General features: G+C 45.1%; 1 protein-coding gene across 9 annotated transcripts in view; it reads right to left on the reverse strand.

Moving 5' to 3' along the window:
• The window catches only part of atp11a (ATPase phospholipid transporting 11A), a 28,006-nt gene that overhangs the window by 3,592 nt on the left and 2,863 nt on the right, over positions 1 to 21,551 (reverse strand). For all 9 annotated transcript variants that reach the window (XR_004611110.1, XM_034551202.1, XM_034551201.1 and 6 more), the window contains exons 3-27: positions 10,413 to 10,535; positions 10,037 to 10,126; positions 9,867 to 9,947; positions 9,646 to 9,753; positions 8,755 to 8,883; positions 8,563 to 8,666; positions 8,406 to 8,453; positions 8,016 to 8,080; positions 7,699 to 7,780; positions 7,253 to 7,403; positions 6,967 to 7,164; positions 6,767 to 6,880; positions 6,573 to 6,632; positions 6,310 to 6,476; positions 6,091 to 6,162; positions 5,886 to 5,959; positions 5,373 to 5,476; positions 4,739 to 4,920; positions 4,296 to 4,547; positions 4,044 to 4,221; positions 3,795 to 3,897; positions 3,558 to 3,703; positions 3,107 to 3,166; positions 2,890 to 3,017; positions 2,148 to 2,283 (exon numbers count right to left, since the gene is read on the reverse strand). Coding sequence is in view for 8 of the 9 variants with exons in the window: in XM_034551202.1 (XP_034407093.1) it covers positions 2,148 to 2,283; positions 2,890 to 3,017; positions 3,107 to 3,166; positions 3,558 to 3,703; positions 3,795 to 3,897; positions 4,044 to 4,221; positions 4,296 to 4,547; positions 4,739 to 4,920; positions 5,373 to 5,476; positions 5,886 to 5,959; positions 6,091 to 6,162; positions 6,310 to 6,476; positions 6,573 to 6,632; positions 6,767 to 6,880; positions 6,967 to 7,164; positions 7,253 to 7,403; positions 7,699 to 7,780; positions 8,016 to 8,080; positions 8,406 to 8,453; positions 8,563 to 8,666; positions 8,755 to 8,883; positions 9,646 to 9,753; positions 9,867 to 9,947; positions 10,037 to 10,126; positions 10,413 to 10,535 (2,955 nt within the window). In the remaining variant the exon portion in view is untranslated. The remainder of the gene's footprint in view (positions 1 to 2,147; positions 2,284 to 2,889; positions 3,018 to 3,106; positions 3,167 to 3,557; positions 3,704 to 3,794; positions 3,898 to 4,043; positions 4,222 to 4,295; positions 4,548 to 4,738; positions 4,921 to 5,372; positions 5,477 to 5,885; positions 5,960 to 6,090; positions 6,163 to 6,309; positions 6,477 to 6,572; positions 6,633 to 6,766; positions 6,881 to 6,966; positions 7,165 to 7,252; positions 7,404 to 7,698; positions 7,781 to 8,015; positions 8,081 to 8,405; positions 8,454 to 8,562; positions 8,667 to 8,754; positions 8,884 to 9,645; positions 9,754 to 9,866; positions 9,948 to 10,036; positions 10,127 to 10,412; positions 10,536 to 21,551) is intronic.

The raw sequence follows: 21,551 nt of genomic DNA on the forward strand, positions 1-21,551 counted from the left end.
ACAGATGGCAGGGTGTGCTCAGACGGCAACATTCAGGGGAAGAATAGGTTGTTAGATGCCTGATGTGGGTGTATTGGGGTGTGTGGGGGGGGGGACTTTATGGAATAAATACAAAATGCCCCCCAGGGGGGTTTCTCTACTCGGATTTGGAAAGAAACCTTTTTGTGCAGCATTACCGCAACTAAACTTATAAAAAAATCTATTTCAGCTGAAGGGAAAATTATCTAAAAGGCTCTCCGCTCTTCATTACCGAAGGCCACAGGGGTGTATGGGAAATATGGTCTTAATTATTAATAACATAGCTCACAATGCCACTGACATAAAGCTTACGGTCATTCTGAAAGGGGCTTTTTCCATAATAATCCTGAGCCCAAAATGTTCTTTCGAACCAACACTTGAATCAGTAATTTAGACTTTCACCCTCAACTAAAGAAGCAATAATGTATATAACATTTTCATTTTTTTTCTTGGATTTTCTTAAATGTCCTGAAAGAGAGAATTAGAGATGCGATGTATGAATGAATGAAGTAAAAATAAAACATAAAGACCAGCATGAAGAGATAAGAATAAAGCATTTTTTTCCCAGGCCTCCTGAATAAGGGTCGGGTTGTAATAATGATGTGATCGTGATGAATGAAATGAGAACAGTTATGACTCATAACAAGACGTTATGACTGTGGTCACATTATGAGCTATCCAAAGTATGAAGGGAGAACTATAAAAACATGCTGTGAGGCACTTGATTGGTCCCGGACTTTGTTTATCATGGATCGGGGGATTACTTATGTATCTTAATAATGGAGTTTGGTCCATCAACTGTCTCTAACATATAATTCACATTCATGTTTTGGTTTTTTTTTTTTTAAACCTGCATCAACAAAATCAAATTTGCAAATGCACTAAATTCCCTTTTACTTTCTGTAAAAATAAATAAATAAAATAAACGGTCACGCTCCGTTATTTCGTCACAAGAAGGCCTATAAATAGTCCCGATGGCTCAGAGAGGAACCGCACATGTTCTTCTGCTCTGAAGGGAGGATTAGATTAGAGAAGATGACCGAATGTCTCCAATGTCACGTAATGGAAGGAGGAGGGCAACTCTTTTTTTTTTTCCTTCTACATTCATCTATCCCCTGCTTTTACCTGAAGTTGTTACACACACACACACACACAGAATGGAAAGTGTTCGATCACTACATTAACACTGCACAAACGTCTACAGCTGATGTGTCTACACAGCAAGCACTGACGGGCTGGACATGAGATGAGCGGCGAGCGGGCGATGAGAGGTTCAGTGTGACGGGGACCAGACAGGAAATTGGAAAACTGGAACTAGGGAGAGATGACAGAGAGACCGGGACGGGCTTACCATCTGTGTGTTGGTTGTCATTAGCTGAGGAGGGAGGAAAGAGAAGCAAAAACAGAAAAAAGCAACACAAAGGTAAGAGGAAGAGGAAGAGGGAGGAAGAGAGGGCTAGAAGAAGAAGAGAAATCATAAAAAGAAAAAGAAACAACAGTTTTTGTGGCCGGAGAAGAATAAAAAAAAATTCGATGCATAAAACGAGTGGAACAAAGCAACTCAAGGCAGTGGTCACTGTGGGAGTAACGGAGGAAGATGGAAACCCGCCATGCTGTCGCTTCTCAGTATTATTTACTGACCTACAAGTGAGACCTCTTTAAGTTCTGGGTTCAAATGAGAGCCTAAAATCTAAAAGCCCAAAAATGAATCTATCAGACGCTTCACATAAAGAAATCCACAATGTTGTGTCTTGAAGGCTGCAGTTAAAAAAAACACGTTGAAAACTGGGTGATTAAAAAAAAAAGAAGGTGAGAATAAGCTGAGATTTAAGCCACAAAGAACAATATTCTTGCTTTATGTGTATTAATAAATGTAAAAACGGCTCAAAGACTCAAATGACAAGCAGCAAATTAGACGTGATAGATGTGTTTGGTAGAGAACTTAAAATCAAACAAAAAAAACATGTTCCATTGAAGCATCAATTTTATACACATTTTAAAAAACGTCCAACCTCTACGGGAAATTGTAAAAAAAATAAATAAATGATGTCGCCGTTAAGCAGCCCGTAGATGTCCTCTCGCCCCCAAGACGTGCGTGAGAGGAGCCGTCTCCGACCCGTGGATGTTACCTGTCCGTTGCTGGTGAAGGTGGTGTTGTCGAACAGGAAGTAGACCCCGAAGAACATCACGATGGCGTCATACACACCCAGGACCGTCCAATATATGAAGATGGGCCAGCGCAGCAGCGAGTTCTTCGCAATATCTCTGAAGACAAACGCAAAGAGCACAGTGGACAGAATGAATGACTCATGTTGACGACCTCGCATGTTAATCAATACTGCATTAGCGGCCTCTGGGAGGACCATAACCAGAAATGACTGTCATCAAATATTCTAATTAGATTTAGCTTTCAAAACGCAGTAACTCATGAATACATCAGTGATGTAGGCGCCTCATGAATACTGAAAAACACTAAATGACCTGATACTAATTATGTGCCCTCAGAAGTCTTGTTGTTGTTGTTGTTGTTAGAAAGTCTGGTTATGTGAAACCTCCAGTCTTCTATTGAGCAAATGTCTCCCGTGAATGGATGCAACAAAAAAAAAATCAATAGAAAATGTTTATGCCCGCCGTCTATTAGTCACATTGATTTAGTGTACCCTTTTGCCTTTAAAAACACTTCAATCTTCTGCTTTCACTTTGCACATAAACAATCCAACGGAGGTCCGCCTTGAAATGTGTACTCGCTCGTCACTTTTTGCTTATGAGTTTTCAGCACACACACACACACACACACACACACTCTGGGGAGGTGGCCCAATAGAGCGCAGCGATGAACAGGAAGTTAGCAGACGAGATAGCGGCAGTAACCTATAGAGAGACGGGTCCCTCCTCAGGATGTCCATGTGGATGTGCTGCTCGATGAGACTGTAGAGCAGGATGGGCAGCGAGGTGAAGCTGATGTTGTACAGGGTCAAGTAGGCCGTATCGTACAGCGGCTGGGGAGAGCACGAAGCATTATTTTACTTCTCATGATTGTGTGTGTGTGTGTGTGTGTGTGTGTGTGTGTGTGTGTGTGTACACCTACCTGTTGAGAGAAGCCGCAGAAGAACTGGTAGAGGAACTGGGGGAAGATGAAACAGACATTCTGGGAAAAGAGAGAAAATGTACGAGAGATAAATGCAGGTTAGCAGTTGTCTTATTGGTTCAAAGTGGTTTGTTTGTTTGTTTGTATGTTTGTTTGTTGCAAGTTCTTGCGGACATCAAAAGAACGCAACTAAAAAGGAGAGATGAACTTCAACGCAGTTTAAGTTCCCTTTAAAAAAAAAGACAAATTAAATCAACGGAGATAGATTTGGCTATTCGTGCTGATTCTTACTGTTTGATTTGTATTAATATCTGTTGCAATATCTGTTTTTTTTTTTTTTTTAAATGTACTCACCTCTACCAAAAATACCACAACTTGCAACTAAGCCACAGCTTCACAATAAAAAAGGAATACCAATCTAAATGTATACGTAATACACAAAACAGACTACCTTGTAGAAGAAGTATTGCACGAGTTCAGAGATGCGTATGTAGTAATAGTGTCCGTGGACGAGCAGCATCTTCTTGAGGTGTTTGAACTTTGGGATGGCGTAGTCGCTGTTCCTCACTGCCTGGCGACCCTCCTTACCCATGATGCCTTGAGACGCACAGAAAAAGGAACACATTGCACACCTGTACGGTGAGGGCGAGGGGCCGACTTCGTGAGCTTCAGTGTCGTGGGAACTAACCGATGCCGACGTGGGCCTCCAGGATCATGCTGACGTCGTTTGCTCCGTCTCCGATGGCCAGCGTGATCGGGTGCTCCTTGGAGGCTTTGATCAGCTTCACAATCTAGAAACGCGAGAAGAAAAAAAAAACAACCTTTGACTCCTTCGAACAGCTGAATGGATCGACGCGAAGCATCGCTCATATTCTCCTCCCCTCCTCTCCCTCCCTTCCCTCCCCCCCGACTCATTCTGCTCGGCGGTCTTCTGTACCTGGGCTTTCTGCAGCGGCGCCATCCGACAGCAGAGCACGGCGCTGCAGTTGCGGCAGATTTCCAGGAAGATCTCTTTGTAGTTCCCCGAGTTGGAGTCCTCCTGCGCGGGCCTCATCACGGCAGAGAGGGTGGCTCCATCGATGATCAGACCATAGTCGGTACAGTCGCCTGATAAACTGGACAAACAGAGGACCGGTCAAATAGATGGACAGCGGAGAGGGGGGAGGGGGTTGTAGAGCTCCTTCCTCACCCAGAGAAGGAGTCCCTGGTCATGCCTCCGTGCTGCCTCAGCACGGTCCTGCTCAGGTCAAACAGGACGTCGTGAAGGCTCTGCTCCTCGGTGCGCTTGGTGGTCAGCTCCAGGATCTGGGTGTTGCGGCGAAACAGCTTGCTGGCGTAGCAGGTTGCGGCCGCCGTCTCCATCTTATCGCCGGTCAGCACCCACACCTTCATCCCCGCCTTGTGGAGGGACTCAATGGTGTCGGCCGCTTTCTCCTGGAGCCTGTCGTGCGGGGAGGGGTCAGGGAAACAAAGAGAAGTATTCAATTCTGCTTCTTCCTGCACAGGTTGACTCGTGTTAATGATCCCTTTAAAGCCTGCACTGTAATTGCTCCAAAAAGGGCAGGCGTGCTGGTTATAATAGACTGGATTTCTATCTATAACAAGCAGCGAAATGAAACGGAGATCCTCCACCTGTCCTCCACAGCAGTGGCTCCCAGCAGGATGAGGTCTTTCTCGATGATGTCGTAGGCCTCGGCCAGCCGTTTGTCTCGGTCCTGCAGTGCCAGCTTGGCCCCGTTCAGCAGGTGGCAAACCTCCTGGTACTGCTCGGGACTCAGAGGCCGGTAGGCGACGCAGAGTGTCCTCAGACCCTCCTGGAGGAGAGGAGGGAGTCAAACCGGGTGAGACTTTTATCATTTGCTTCTTCTTCCAGCTCACATTGCTTGAGTCTGGGCTCTGGATGTGAGGTGTGTGGGCAGCAACTGCTCTTTCTATTTGAACCTCTTCAGCACAACGCCCACATACTGAAGATGGTCCTGTTCCTGCGATTAATATGTAGCGAGGTATTTATGCAATTCATCTCAAAGGGTAAGCCTCTTTCTGTTTCAATCAACCCGTCATATTCATTGGTCCATTTGGAAGCAGTTTACATCTTTTAAGTGAAGGAGGGCCATGCTTCCTGTGGTAACCACGGAAACCTTCGTGCTCACGCGACCTCGAAGCTCTCGCAAGACGAATAAATGTAATAATGTTCCAAGATAAAAATACTTTTATGAATCTATAGTAGTACATTATGGTGTGTGTGCGTGTGTGTATGTGTTCATACCACTGCGTTGTGCTCCACCCGAGCTTTGATCTGCTCCACCTTGCCCGATACGACCCTGGGGAAGATGGCGGAGTCCGCACCTTTACAGAACAGATAGAGCTCTCCTACACACACACACACACACACACACACACACACACACACACACACACACACACACACACACACACACACACACACACACACACACACACACACACACACACACACACACACACACACACACACACACACACACACACACACACACACACACACACACACACACACACACACACACACACACACACACACACACACACACACACACACACACACACACACACACACACACACACACACACACACACACACACACACACACACACACACACACACACACACACACACACACACACACACACACACACACACACACACACACACACACACACACACAAAAAAGAAGTGTGTGAGAAAGAAACCATATTAATAAACCTTAAACATGCACATTCACAGTTTGAAGCGTGTTACCTGTGCTGGACCTCACAATGACGCTCATCCTGCGTCTGACTGAGTCGAACGTCAAAACCTCCAGCAGCTGAAACCTAGAAAAAAATAAAATAAAATCACACAAACAACATTTAAATTATCCTTAAAATCTTTTATAGAAACCTTTAAAAATCCCACTAGATGAACAAAAACGTAGGCTTAAAGAGATAAACAGCATTGTCCTCACCTCTCAATCTCATCCTCCCTGTTCAAGATCTCCATGTGACTGTCTTTCAGTCTGAGGTAGGTGAACCCGAGTCTGAGGCGCCAAGCAAAGCACCATTATTGGAAATGGACATAACTTAATGTGTGTATGTGAGCGAAAACCAAATGTGCAATGTGTGTGCAGATGGGTTTGTTCGCAATGTAAAATGTGTGCGTGTGTGTGTGTGTGTTTGCGCTCCACCTCTTCATGCCCTCCACCAGCGCCACCTCGTCCGGAGAGGAGGAGATGTAGAAGGAGGTGGACTTGCCCTGGTGGATGCCGTGCTTGATCCCGTCCACCGTCTCCTCCTCCTTCACCTGCACCGTGTGGCACAAACACAGCGCCCGGAAAAACAGCTCCTCGTGCTCCTGCGGCGGACGGACGACACGGTGTTACACACGCACACACACACACACACACGCACACACACACACACACACACACACAACCGAGGCTGTGCTCACCCTAGCCCCAGGACCTGGCGATGTGTCAATCATGTCCATAGTTGTTGCACCGGGCATCACCTAGCAACAACACAAATGAAGTAACATTTAAAAATAACATGTGTCAAAGAGCACCAATAGAAAAAGGTCCAGGAAAAAAAAGCTGTAAAAAGAAATCAATGCATCGCAGTCGTCACGTGAGGGGTTGTTGTTACCTGCCCGTTACAGATCACGTCGGGTACATAAACGTGTCCGTCCACGCAGCACTCGATGAACTCCATGTTGTTCTCCGTCAGAGTCCCCGTCTTGTCCGTGAACACGTACTCCACCTGAAAAAAGGGAGAGCAGGGTTACAGCGGGACGCGCCTCCGCGTGACCTCGCTGCCTTCTTGTTTCCGGGGGTGTTCTTCGCTACCTGGCCCAGCTCCTCGTTCAGGTCCGACGTGTTGACCACGGCCCGCTCGCCCATCTCCTCGTCGAACATCTCGTCGTCCCACATGATGAAATAGGAGCCCAGGAACTTCTGCATCTCCACGGTGACGTACATGGAGACCGGGATGATGTAGTTGAACAGCACCATGAAGGCCAGGAAGTCTGTGAAGGCCCTGACCACCTGAGGGAAAGGAGGAGGAGGAGGTAAAGAGGGGATGAAGAGATCTTCTTGTATTGTGTTCTTCATTCCAGATGGAGGACAGACTCACGATGTGTCTCTGTCTCTCTGGCTCCGTCCGGTCGTTGTACCAGGGCTCGTCTCTGTTGGGGTCGGCCTGCCACGCATATTTCAGCACCGTGTTGATGAGCGCCTTGCTGATGAGGATGCACAGGTAGACCACCAGGTAGGCATTCATCGACCTGCAGAGGGAGACAACAAGATGAAAGAGGCTGGATTCTTGTCGGAATGGGTAGTCCATTTTGGTAAAGGAAGACAAATGCAATTCCGACGAGTTAATAAGGCCAAGTGTAAATGTAATCCACCTCCAGACAGTCATATCTACAAGCCATCTGGCTCCAAGATGCATGACAACACCAGATGGAAGGAAAGCGATCCAGTCAGGGACTCAGTGAAGAGATGACTGGGTGACAAATATGAATGATAACCTTTACACATGATATGTAGATGAGAAGGAAGGTGAGAGCGAGAGCCTACTTTTCCACTGCGGACCGCTTCTGGGTCTTGGACTGGTAGTTGAGAGCCATCTTGGTTTCCATACCGGTGTAGATGGCAACCGCTGGAAGGGAGGCAGAGACAAAACATCTTTAACTCAAGGGCCCTTTGTCTAGATTCTTCCCGAGCGTCTTCGTCTTCGTCAGACTGCCGACGTTCCATATTTCAATTTATGGCAACTGAGATAACTGAGGGAGGACAGGAAGAAGCGGTTGAAAGCTCTAGAAAAAGATAAGTTTGTGAACTCATTAGGTGAATACTTCTTTTATTTCTGGCATATTAGTGTCATGTGATATTACCATAGATGTACTCTGTGTTCTTGAGTGTGGCCCCTCTGAGCAGCAGGTTCTCGGAACCTAACGGCCTGAAAAACAGACAACAGCTCATTGTTACAACGCTCTTATTGTGAAAGTGTTGCAGCTGTATTCTTTTCCTCCTCGTAGAAGTGTGCCACCTAATAATGAGGTCCCTTAAACTCGACAGGTGCCCCTGCTCGGGGGAAAAAATGTCAAAAGAAACTAATTCAGTGACATATTTTGACCCAAAAGAACTAAGTGGAAAGTATCAAAATACAACCATGTCTTCAAATCAAAATATCAGTAAATCAGTAATAAGAGCTAAATATGATGGAAAACAATTGGCGGACGGATATGATATTTTGGAAAATGATCCCATGACTGAAACATTACCTGGCCACCGGCTCGTTGTCCATGTAGACGTTGATACGGCCCACGAATCTGTGTGGGGAAAGGGTTAACAGGAAAAGAAGACGCGTTTCAGACATTTGTCAAGTGTTTCCCAGGTCGTGTGCGTTTGTGTGTGTGTGTGTGTGTGTGTTGTGCTCACTTGTACAGGTCCGGCTGCGGTTGTTCACATTCTATAGTAGCGTGGATGGAGTCCACCTCCTTCTCAGTGTTGTAGGCTTTAGTGTCCTGGACCGCGTAGTATGTCTAGAGAAGAGAGAACGGAGACTCGGGTTGGATGGGGTGAACTGAACATTAACACACACACACACACACACACACACACAGTACACACCTTGTGGCTGCTCTCTCCGTCCAGACTGGCTGTAGTAACGAAGCAGGTGCCGTCATCTCGAGATGAAGACAGGAGGATGAGGTCGCAGGGGAAAGTCTCGTTTTCTTTCATGAAGACGACGTCTCCGACCTGAGACGCAGACGGGAGGACCGGCGTCTTATTTTCTAATTTAATTTACGCCGCGTCTGGAGCTCCTAAATGTGGCGTCTTCGAGGACGTTGCTCTATCCCGTTAGTCGCGCTAAAGCAGTTTGGCTAACAGGCTAACCTCCTGCCTCGCCACCTGTGAAGCTCTCAAGTTCAGCCAACAGTCGCAAACATTTGTTCTCTCGCGGGACATTTGATCATAACAAAATATCTTCTGCATCTGTTATTTTAACACACCGGACTGCAATAAGACAATAAACCACCTCTGGCCAGATCCACCTCAAATTGAACAATATCAATAAACCTTGCACCGCTTTCACTTTATACACACACTTAGATACACTGTATACGCTTTCATTTTTTATTTTTTTTTATTTGTACATTTTAATTTTGTTTATTATTTTAATTCTTAAATATGTCCTGCCCTGCTATTTTATTTTGTTGTATATATTGTAAACATGTTTGCTGCTGCAGACACACACACACTTAGATACACTGTATACACTTTCATTTTTTATTTTTACATTTTAATTTCCTTTATTATTTTAATTCTTAAATGTAATATGTCCTGCCCTGCTATTTTATTTTGTTGTATATATTGTAAACATGTTTGCTGCTGCTGCAGACACACACACACACACACACGAAAATCCTTCGACATGAGCCAATAAAACAAATGAAGCAAAGCTCTCCATGCAGTGAGAGTAAGATATCACGTGACACACACACACACACACACACGTACCCGGAGCTTGCGACTTTGTTTCCGGACTACTTTCCCGTGCTGCACCACGTGGATGGGGCACTGGTTGACAGAGTTGTCCGCTTTGTGTCTCAACCAGTCCTCGTAGCCCTGACGGAGAGAGACACAGAGGGGGGGAGAGGAGGGGGGGGGGGGGGGGGGGGTGTGAAGGCGCCGCGACGAGGTGGAAATCACAGCGGTCGTGAGAGCCGTCCGGGTCTCACCTGTTTGATGGCGGTGACTGTGATGACGAAGAAGAGCGGCAGCCCGCTGGTGATGGGACTGGTGGGAGTGTCGATGATCAACTGGAGAGAGAGAGAGAGGAATACGTCAACATGACAGACAGCTGTCAACAGAGGCATTAATGTCAAAGTACAAAGGAAGAATAGTTTACCTGAACCAGAAATATGATGAGGAAGTAGAAGTTGGCGACTCTCCTGAACTGCTCGAACATATTCTTCGGGACGAAGTTCCAAAATGTGTACTGGAAGACACGAGATAGTTCAGTCACAACACAAATCTATATTATATTATATTATATTATATATATATATATATATATATATATATAGCCATTGAGACCATTTTACAAAACTGTAAAGACAGATACGATCATCAATAAATAGACCACTGACTAAAGAGGCTGAACAGATTTGATTGAATAATTTAGATGTTGAGAGAGGGCCATTATCTTTAAAATACAACATCCACTCTGGTCCAATAACCACGTGTCCCATTACCCAGAATAACTCGCTACATGCTTTGCTGACCTTGGAGGAGACTATTCTGTTGTCGGGGAATCGTTGCTGTATGAAGGCCTCCGTTCCCGAAGGAGGCTCCTTGTGGCCGATGTAAATCGTCCTGCTGTCCACCCAGTTCTCCTCACCGGTGCACTGCAGAGGGGGAGCAGGTACATTCAGGACGGTTTACACTAGGGTGAATTAATGTGTGACCGGCCCTCGACAGTCGATACACTCCTACACACTGATAACAGGATGCCGTGTGTGTGACACACTGAAACAGACGCTTACACAGTCAGGGAGAATGAGTAACTTCAGCTCCATGAATGAGAGCTTTTGTTACCACGGATACACGGGCCTGCATGTGACTCAGACTGGAATGCAGATTACACACACACACACACACACACACACACACACTTTGTCTCCAACTCTAATTTTCCTGCTGAAGTGTCTTCACAATATGACAGACAGTTCTTTAAACAATAACCAATATACATTAGACTGGAAAGGCCAGTGTGAGATTATAATTATCCAGTTTAACCGGAGCTATTTGAGCTTCAGGTATTTCAGGCGTGTCTGAACTAGTCTTGGAATCACACACACACACACACACACACACACACATACCTGGGTATTTGCTCAATGCAAGGAATGTTTGAAAATAAATCAGTTTTTATGCGTAAAATGTCAACACAAACTAGTGGGAAGCAACGTTTAGAAATGACACCGGGTCGTCAGGACAGATTGAACCCCGTCCTGTCACGGCAGGCGGCAGCCATCTTTAAGCAGCCGGTCATTTTGAACTGCGGTGACCAGAATGAACGGCAAACACACCTGATCCTCTCCCTGTGACGCCTCACGCCAACCAATCATCTCCTACAAATGTACACACACACACACACACACTAACAAGAGGTGACAGTAATCTGTGGCTGGTGAATGAGATGAGTGTCAAGGGGGCTGTGTGGCACACACACACACACACACAGGTTAATTTACTGCTCTAAGATTACCTTGTTTAAGACGGTGACCTCCAGCTATTTATGGAACGGAGGGGACATGACATGGGAATAAAAAATGATTTATTGAAGACGTGCATACAGTACATCATCCCTTCTTCCACGCCTTCACTGCCCTCTCCTTCGCCCTTCTGAAGGCCAGTAGCGATGCGGCCTCGACCCTGAACCAACATCACATCAGAGGGCTCTTACGAACTGATGTCTGAGTTCCAGTGAAGGAGGAGATGAATATATCAGTGCCAGTTATTGTTCCTCGGGTTCTCCGTCTGCGTCACCCAACACGTTTCTCACACACACTTCCCGTTAGTCGTGTGCATACGAGCCATGAATATATCCAGGAACACACACACAAAGATACTGTACATTATCGAGAAGCTACTCATTGTTATGAGCTCGTTAGCCGGATGATTACTTAATTCATGACATTTACTTATTGTCATGATAATTACTTATCGACTCATCTTACGAGTTTTATAGTATTCATCGTTTCGGTTGTGAGGTTTGCGCTTTATTTATGATTTAGATATTTATTCTTTGAAAGGGCGCAATTATACCCAGTGGCATAAAATGAGAATAATAACGCAATTATTTCTCTGACACTGTTGTGACTATTAAGAGTGCCAATTATCAAAATAAATGTATTTTAAATGGTTTGTCAGTAAGCTGCGGGACTAATGTTCAAAAATGTCATTATAATTTTAATAACATTCAGTACAGTATTCATAAAACTTAAAAGGCAAATAGAAGACAAACAAAAAACAGGTACAAATATTATCTTTAGCAGTATTATTAATGGCCAATTAAATGCCATTAAACAATACTATAGAAAATAAATACTATTATATGTGTCTTATTGGTAACGTTTGTGTATTTTTTTTGGTATGGTTTGTTGACTATGATGTAATCACTTGTGTGTACATCCAATGTGACAGTGGGCCTCCTCTCTTACTGCCCTCTCCTCCATTGTTATCCTCGGTGCGTTGCTATTGGTTTCCTCACCTCTCCATCTCGCAACGACCTGGATGGACTCGAAGCAGACGAGCGCTCGCCTATCGATTACATTCAGCTGTCGTCCGGATTCAGGCGTTTTTATATGAAAGCCTCTGCGTACTCTAAATCGAATGAAAACGGCATCTTCGCAAAAACAAAAGCGTCAGGCTTTATGAAATAAAAGCGCTCGGGGCCTTTAGCCGCTTGGCTGTAACCGGAGACTTTGGGCTATTCCGGAGCTTGATAATCACTTTTAGCAACGTTTCACGTTACAGGACGCGGTGGCTTTCAGCGCCGTATTTATAGTTGGAAGGGAAACAGTTGTGGCCACGAGAGAGGGATGGAGAGAGCTCGCTGGCTTCGCTTCTGTCTGTCCCACTCAGCACCCACATCCATTTTGCTTTAAGCCACATTAGTAGAGAGCGCAGGGAGCCTTTCAGGGATCACACACACACACACACACACACACACTGCAACATCAAACATGTATGAGAGGCAGGAACAATGACACAGATTGTTACTTCTGTAGTCACTGGTCCACAGGTTATATTTAGACCAGCAGAGTCCTATTCCTCTTGTGGACTGTGGGGTGAGTGTGTGTGTGTGTGTGTGTGTGTCCTTACTGACGACATACATGCGAGAACAATACAGTCGTGGTAACTTTAACTCGAGTTAGAGGCTGAATGTACAAACAGGTGCACAGAGGACCCGTGGTGTTTTAAAGAAGTGAAACTAAAAACACTTTGAATGTTATATTTGAAATGCATTACATATTTTCATCTGACTCTTATGTCAAAATTTGCTGAAAGGCGTCTAGAAAATGGGATTGTTACTCTCGGGAAACAGGCCCTGATGATTATTTTGGTGTATAATATTAATAAGTGAACTTAAACCTGTGTGGTTTGTGTTCATGTTTCAGTCATAGACGTTTCCTACGAAGCACATCACATCGTAAAGAGCTTACAGAGCTAGAAACTGAAGCCCCATGTGATCAGGAACAGAGGACCATTTTGTAAACAGGAAGCGCTTGACTCACTCACACACACACACACTTCCTGAAACAAGCGGCTGCTGCCCCCCCCCCCCAACTACCCACCAGACAGCAGAAAGACAAACAAGCTCGAGGTTAAGAGATCAGCACCAATGTTACAAAGATGTTGCTCAATTATCAATAATCAGAAGATCGGAGACGCACAGAAGACTTTGAAGGCATCCTGCAAACTCTCCCTTTTCGATGAGGCTCAGCTCTGCGTTTGTGCTCAGGCAGGAAATTTGTTTCCACAGCCGGGCGATCACAGATACATCCATTAAAAAGCCATTATTACACATTACACACGACTCGCAGACTGACACTGCAGAGCAGAGGCAAAGCAGCACAAACCATTACATACATCAGAAGTTGTGTGTGTGTGTGTGTGTGTGTGTGTGTGTGTGTGTGTGTGTGTGTGTGTGTGTGTGTGTGTGTGTGTGTGTGTGTGTGTGTGTGTGTGTGTGTGTGTGTGTGTGTGTGTGTGTGTGTCTGTCTTTTGAAAGTATCAAAATAGTGTTGAGTCTCTGCAAAAAAAAACTGTAGTTAGTGTTGTACGAAGCCTGGCAAATAAAGATAACATTTAAAGACACAACTGTGAGCAGAAAGGAGGAATCACTGCAACACACACACACACACACACACACACACACACACAGCTATTGTTTGCCTTCAGCTTTAACAGCTGTTGTTCGACTGATGACCAAAGTGTTTTATCTCCCGCTGCAACAAAAAATAAGTCCCGACGACAGAACACGGACGACAACCTGCACTCTGCGATACCACACACACACACACACACACACATCTAAATACTGTGTCACATATCGGGGTCGCACACAACACACACTTTCATATCTAAATACTGTGTCACATATCGGGGTTGCATGTGTAAACATGATTGGAACACATGGACACGCGCTGCAGGAGCGTGTATTATCCCTCTGCTGCCACTGAGCTGCGGAGATAAGAGAAACCCTGTCCCCCTTCCCTAAACCATCAGGCATTACCGACAGACATGTGTGTGTGTGTGTGTGCGCCTGTTGACTCCTGTTGACTCCTGCTCTTGAGATTACATTCAGGCTAGCAGGGTGAATAAATGCATATTGTGGCGTTCCCTCTGTTTATTCTCAGTGTGTAGAGCAGCTGAGCGTTTGCCACTTTCTTCGTGGAGGCTCTAGAGACGGACTCCCAAAAAAAAAGAAGTTTAAAAACGCGTCCCTGGGGCAGGTTGACCATAGCAGACGACCATGTGCACGTGGGGATCTGGTGCTGAGAAGGTGATGAACTGCCGCGGTGCACACTGCAGAGAGATCATGTGGAGGATTAAAGATGTATTGTGTGTATCGGGATAAACATCCCGATATGTGTGTGTGTGTGTGTGTGTGTGTGCGGCGGTCCGAGCACGTGTTACCTGAGTCACAGATTAAAAATGCCAGCTGTGCTCCCCATCTGTCAGCATGTCGCTCAGCCTGTGCTTTGAGCCGAAAGGTCCAGGAAAAAAGGTGGAGGATCAGAAAGAAGAAAAAAGGCCGATAAAAGCTGCCCACAGAGGAGCCTTTTTGGGGACCATCAGCAGCCAATCAGAGAGCTGCGATTACATTTCATGCAATAAAAAGAAAACATGAGCCTTGTGCGCGTTACACCTTGATAGTGACGCTCCTGATCGGTTTCTATCAGTCAGAGGAATCCATCTTTACTTGCAGGACATAATCAGGAGGATAAATAAAAAAAGCATTTAACACAAAAAAAGTGAAAATATATATATATTGTGCCACTCGTATTGTGTGTGTGTGTGTGTGTGTGTGTGTGTGTGTGTGTGTGTGTGTGTGTGGAGGGAGGGGGGGGACGGGAAACACAGAAAGACACTCTGGCATTACCAGAGATGAGAGAGAATACTCATCAGTTAAAACCAAGCCAGTCTATAAAGCAAACTGTGTGTGTGTGTGTGTGTGTGTGTGTGTGTGTGTGTGTGTGTGTGTGTGTATCCCGGGGGGATTTAGTGATCCAACCCCTCTCGTCCTCACTGTAATGTAACCACCCACACACACGGATCACATGAGAGCACTGCTGGCGTTAATCAGAGCCAGTCAGACTTTAGGAGTGAGCATTTGTGTGTGTGTGTGTGTGTGTGTGTGTGTGTGTGTGTGTGTGTGTGTGTGTGTGTGTGTGTGTGTTGATACCATAACTCTACACTTGCATGTCCTCACAAGCCCACATATCTGAAGTAAAGACAGTTGAAAGAAAGAGACACAGAGAGAGAGAGAGAGAGAGAGAGAGAGAGAGAGAGAGAGAGAGAGAGAGAGAGAGAGAGAAATAAAGTCCAGCAGTTTGCTTGATGAAAGCTTATTGTGTGTATTGTCACTGAACTACTACTTCTACTATTCATATTATTAGCACTTCTGATACATGTATTCTTAATTTGCTAGTTACTACAACGATGCTCCGATTAGTAACACCTCTTTTTCTATTACAAACTCTACAGCTCCTCCTCTTTTCTCCTCTCCTCTTCACGACTGAACACACATCAAGGCTTCGGCTTCCTGCTCCTCTCGTACCGATACGTTTGCATTCCCCTCAGTCCAAGACGCAGGATGTGGGAGTGGCAGTTGGAGGGAGTGTGTGACTCTCTGGATGAATAAGAGATCCTCCTACTACACAGATACCCACCTGCTCCCATATGTGGGTCAGCAGACCGCTGCGTCACCAAACAGCGTAAATAATACCATCCATTATTAACGAGCACTTGTTCCTGCAGCCTCTGAGTTTATTCTTTCTCCGAGGCGTCGACGCACCTTCTTTCAAGTTTTAATCTCGTCTGCAGAGGTGGTTGTTATCTCACCTCCACAAACACACACACACACACACACACACACACACACACACACCACTCCCACAGGAGCGGCCCGTCCTGCTGAATCACTGCTCCTCCTCTTAGGCAAGCTATTGGAGCTGGGAGAGGAGAGACCTTCTGACCTTCTGACCTTCTGTCAGCGATACAGAGAACTTCATTAGCCTGGTTCTCTCAGTAGGGGAACAGGAACAATGCCCCACACTGCATGGCTTCTAGCTCTAGATTCAACTTTGACCTTTGATGACACGAATTGCACACAATTACAACTGCTGATGGTCACATGGTCACATGGTCCCCCCCAATGCTGCATTCAGGTCACATGAGATGAATGTGGTGAAAGTCTTTCAGTGCTGTAGGAAGTCAGTAGGTTCTCGTGTCGGAGCCCGTTTTAAAAGCTGGGAGGTGGGCGGCACTTTTGAGTCTGTGCAAATTATTTCTATCGCTCACGAATTCGTACACAACAGGAATTTTTTTATCTTTGCTCTTTGTTATTATTATTATTATTATTATTATTATTATTCAGCCAAATGCCAATGAGTCAGCCTCCGCTCACCAACTGTCTGACTCCATCTCCCCGAGCGTTTACCATCTTTGGACGTCCTCGTGAAAATGAATACAAACCCATCTAAAAACCTAATTTAAAAAATAATAAGCGGTGAAGTAAGTGAAGTTTAAATGCATGCGGAGCCAAAGCTCTTTCGTGCACCCCGGGGGGGTCACACTAAGTGACTGCATTGATCCGTAGACACCCGGCTCATTTTAAATAACTCAAACTCTGCCCCTGAACGGCCGGTAACACCACTCAGCGTTCCGCGGGCGTCCTGGAGTTTTAAATATCAAATATTTAGTAGACGCAATAAATAAATAAAAAATCTGCAGGATATCGTCTGGATAATATATATATTTTTTTTTTTAAAGTATCCATTAACTAAAAACAAATGCTCCGTATGCACAAGAGCTGCAAAGAGTTAGATTGATACTACAGTCAAGTACATTAAATATGAACGATATGTTAGCTTAGCTTAGCACAAGGCCTGGCTCTGTCTAAAGCAAGTCTACAGAACAAGATTTTTTTCTTTCATATTTCAAATGTTTGTTGTCACCCGACTTGACTCACCCACAAAGCACTTACGGGAAGGAAGCCGTAATGCATTCATATGATTTTGGAAACAACCTTCATTATGAGAGTCGGTTCTGTTCTTTTCCATTTTCCTCGAGGCCCGACGTCCCATTAGCTGCTGGTCGAGCAGCGCACACGTGTTTTACATCCCTCTCATAGTGCTTTCACTTCCTGATGGAAAGCAAGTATCAAAAAATGCTTTTAATATTTTCAATCTTCCTCCGATGTGTTTATTTCCAAAACGCCTTTCTCCCTTCTCGTTAATGGGAGCACTTCTCGGTCTCCTCATGTCTGATGTCTGTCCTGTGGGGACACGGCCGCCCAGTGGATCATTACACTGTTTGTGTTGTCGGTAATCATTACCACACAAACACAGAAGAATACACACACACACACACACAAGGTTTTCCCTCCCTGCTTCATCATTTGGCTCTGACGTCATGCTTTGTGCCGCTTTTATTTTATTCCCCTTCAGCCGAGTTGGGTTTCTCCGTTGAGCCTCGCTAACCCCCCCCCCCCCCCCCCCCCCCCCGTTCTGTTCCTGGTGGCTCATTGTCCCATGTGCCCATGAATCCTGCTGCCCTTCGGTGTCGGGGGGGGACTCATACAACTCAATGTGCGAGAGGGTGCAGGAGAGGAGAAAATTACTCGATGGTCAGTTTGTTCTTCATTATCTCCGTGACAACCAGTCTCTCTCTCTCTCTCTCTCTCTCTCTGCGAACTCCAGCAAACACCTTTTGAACCGTCTGTGACTGAAGGATTTTATTTACACCGCTATTAAAAAAAAAAAAGGCACTCGGTGTGTCACACGGCTGCAGCTGCGGGAACCAAAAAATAATAATAATTGAACACGAGACGACGGGAAATCATTCACTGAGAAGAAAGCAGTTTAAAATCCACACAAATCCTGGAGGAGAGCCACCGGAGCGACACACTGTTAAACGTTGTTGCAGGATGTGCACTCGACTGCACCGCAGCAGCACCCATGCATGCTACTGTAGTGGGGATCCAACTTTAAAAAGTGAGAGCAAATCGCCAAAAACTTCAGAAAGCAGTTTTGTTTCAGATGAAAACAAATTAAAATGAACACTTCCTTGTTGAGTTTGTGCCAATTCACGTCGACCTGCGCTCTGTAAATCAATCTCGCAGATTTAGGGCCTAATCCAACCTCACGGCACGCGGTATTAAAAAAAAGGACTTCCTGGTTGCAGATTATTTTTTGTTTTGTTTTTGTTTGTGGTAAAATTACGCTCAAATATTAATGCGCTGATTATTTCTTTATGTTAAAATGCTACACAAAGCGCATTTAAAAAAATAAAATTTAAAAAAAAGGATTCCGTGGTGTCATTTGGGTTCACTTTGTGTAATGCTGCACTCACAGAAACAGATCTACTCGACCATAGTTCCACATGGACTTCATAAATCGTATGAAGCCCACTTCGGCGCTAATGTGACAACACGCCGTCTCAATCCTATAAAAGAGACTGCTCGGGCAGCCTGAGGGAGGATCACAGTCATCTACTTTAAGTGCATCGACAACGTTACGGAATAATCAAAGTCGTTGGAATCACTCCAGCGTTCACATGCTATTCCACCGCCGTGCATCATTTGCGCTTCCAGGAAATAATAAAAAAAAAAAAACGGGTTTGTATTTTGTACATTGTAAAAATGCACGTTCAGGAAGAAGGTCTTTTAGGAGAAAAGTGGCCTCACAAGTGCTCCCTTTGGATGCCCATTGAAAAGCTTTTATCTCTGCCTCCGGAGCTCCGTATTCTGGAATGAATCGGAGAAAACAAATATATGATGCATGCGAACAAAACACAAATCCATCCTGTGACTACATGTGGGCAGTCTTTTTTTGCACATGTTCCAGAGCGGACAGCAGACTGTGCCTCTTCAACAGACGAAATCACAGCGTAAAGAGGGACGTTTACACAGAAATAAAAACGGATTTATTGATCGCATTCCCTTCCTGCATTTGAAAGCAGAACCTTTAATAAAAAGGCAGGGAAGCAAAGCTCGAAAAATTATCACACTTTGACAATTGAAATCAAGCGCGAGGCGATATCGTTCAACCCGAACCAGAAGTTTGTCTGACGCACCGAAGCAATGACGAGCTGCTGCCTCCACTCAGCGACGCACGACTGCTGCGTGACGGACAGACGTGCGTCAAACCACCTGTCTTAATGGGACTAATGGGAAGAGGTTAACCAGAAGCCATCAATTTCTTGCAAGTCGGACATAAAAAAAAGAAGAAGTGAATTCTGCTTCCCTTCCTGTGTGGACCTACAAACCAATAATCCAGATAATCCATAGTTCCATAATGATGCTATAGTGTCTCAAGAGTTGGGGCTAAAAGGAAGAGTGCACCGTCAGCATTTAGGAAGAGTGGGAAGGGGGCAGAGGGGGGGGGGGGGGGGCTCTCACCTCTCAGCACTTTCAGAGCAATGTAGACCTGAGCAATGTTATTGTGATGGCCCAAGTTCAAACAGCTCTCCCACCCTCTCTCTCTCCCTCTCTCTCTGGATAGAGGCCTCCATGCACCATTAACCCGGGGCGATCCATCATCTGTCCGCTCGTTCAATGGGCTGTAATACAGCGTTAATGTTACCGCAATGACACCGAGACAACCCCCTTAATGGAGCTCACCGTTTGGGAAGAGTGAGGAGGAGGTAACCGCTTTCAAGAAGCAACAACTCAGGGATGTGTGCATCAGCAGATTGGACCATTTAAAAAACAATTAAAAACAAGCAAAACACAAACTTAGCTGGCTTTTTTTTCCAGACGTTCAAAAAAAAAAAAACGTTCAAAATAGTTAAAAGATGTTCAACTTACAATGAACATATTTGAATGTGAACGTTTTATAAATGGGTTTATAGATGCAAATACATTTGTAGATTGATAGTCAGCTCATTAGAGAATGTCTAATATTTGATAAACTAATAATCTTCCTCTAAAAAGGGCCAAACAAATATAATAAAATAAAGTGAAATACGACTCATATTTTAATCGTCACGTAACCAAACACAAGGGAGAGCTGAAAGTGAAGCAGCAGCCTTCAAGCAGTGAATCCCAAGAGCGAGTGGCTTAGTGAGAGCCAGTAAATCCTCCAGGTAAAGAGGTTAACCCCGGTGCACTTTGTATGGACGGGCAGGTGTTAAATGATTAGCAGGAGGCCGAGAGGAAGCATGCCACACACACACACACACACACACACACTATACAGCTTCACAACAACATGGATATCCTTCACAAACACATCAAGTGAGACACGTCCTATTGGTTTTATTTTTGACATTACCATTGTGACTTAAAAAGTTATTTCAGTAATTGAGTAGTATTTTGAGTTATTAGATCACTGTTATTGTTATATATTTTTTGATTACTATTATAATAATGAAAGGAATTGTTTGTTGCAAGTTTATTTTGTTTGCTTTTTGGTGTCTTTTTGGAGTCATATTTGATTACTGACTCAGGAAATCAAGCTGTAATTCTGCAGTCACCATAACAAACCAACAAATCCTTTCTGGATCAACATGTTTGTAATACTGGTCTACAATGTGGGTACTAATTAAACCTGTGAACCCCCCCCCCCCCCAAGCAGCCTTGCTGTGCGATGACCCCATAAGAAGCTACACAGACTGTCAGCCCACATTATCAAGCCCAGTCTGCTTATGAATTATTGACAACCAGACAGAGCCGGGGAGTTCATATGATCCGCTGTCCTCTGCGTCACCTGGCTACTACCGAATTCCACCTGCTCGCTTACTGGGGAGACAACCCGTACGACCTGCCTCCCCCCCCCCCCCCCCCAAGTCTAAACGGTTACTCCTGCCTCACATGCACAGACCAGCTTCCTGCTTCCTGCCAATTGGATAATGCAGCAGGTGGAAAATAGGCAGGGGGAGATAAGTGATATAGCTGTAACGAGGATTAAGTGTGCGAGGGTATAGCGGACACCGGTGGCCCTTTAATCCACCGTGTGAAGGCAGGAAGTCAGACAGAGAGGCACTTCCTGTCCAGGAACCCAGAGCAGCAGAGGAATGCTGCCCGGCTGCTTTGTGACTCATCTCTAGTTTGTTTCTCTCGCGGCTGCAAACTACACTGCAACTGTTAATTATGCATTATTAAATAATTTATTGAGATTAAAGATACT

The sequence above is a fragment of the Cyclopterus lumpus genome, chromosome 2, assembly GCF_009769545.1.
Source record: "Cyclopterus lumpus isolate fCycLum1 chromosome 2, fCycLum1.pri, whole genome shotgun sequence".
Classification (NCBI taxonomy): domain Eukaryota; kingdom Metazoa; phylum Chordata; class Actinopteri; order Perciformes; family Cyclopteridae; genus Cyclopterus; species Cyclopterus lumpus.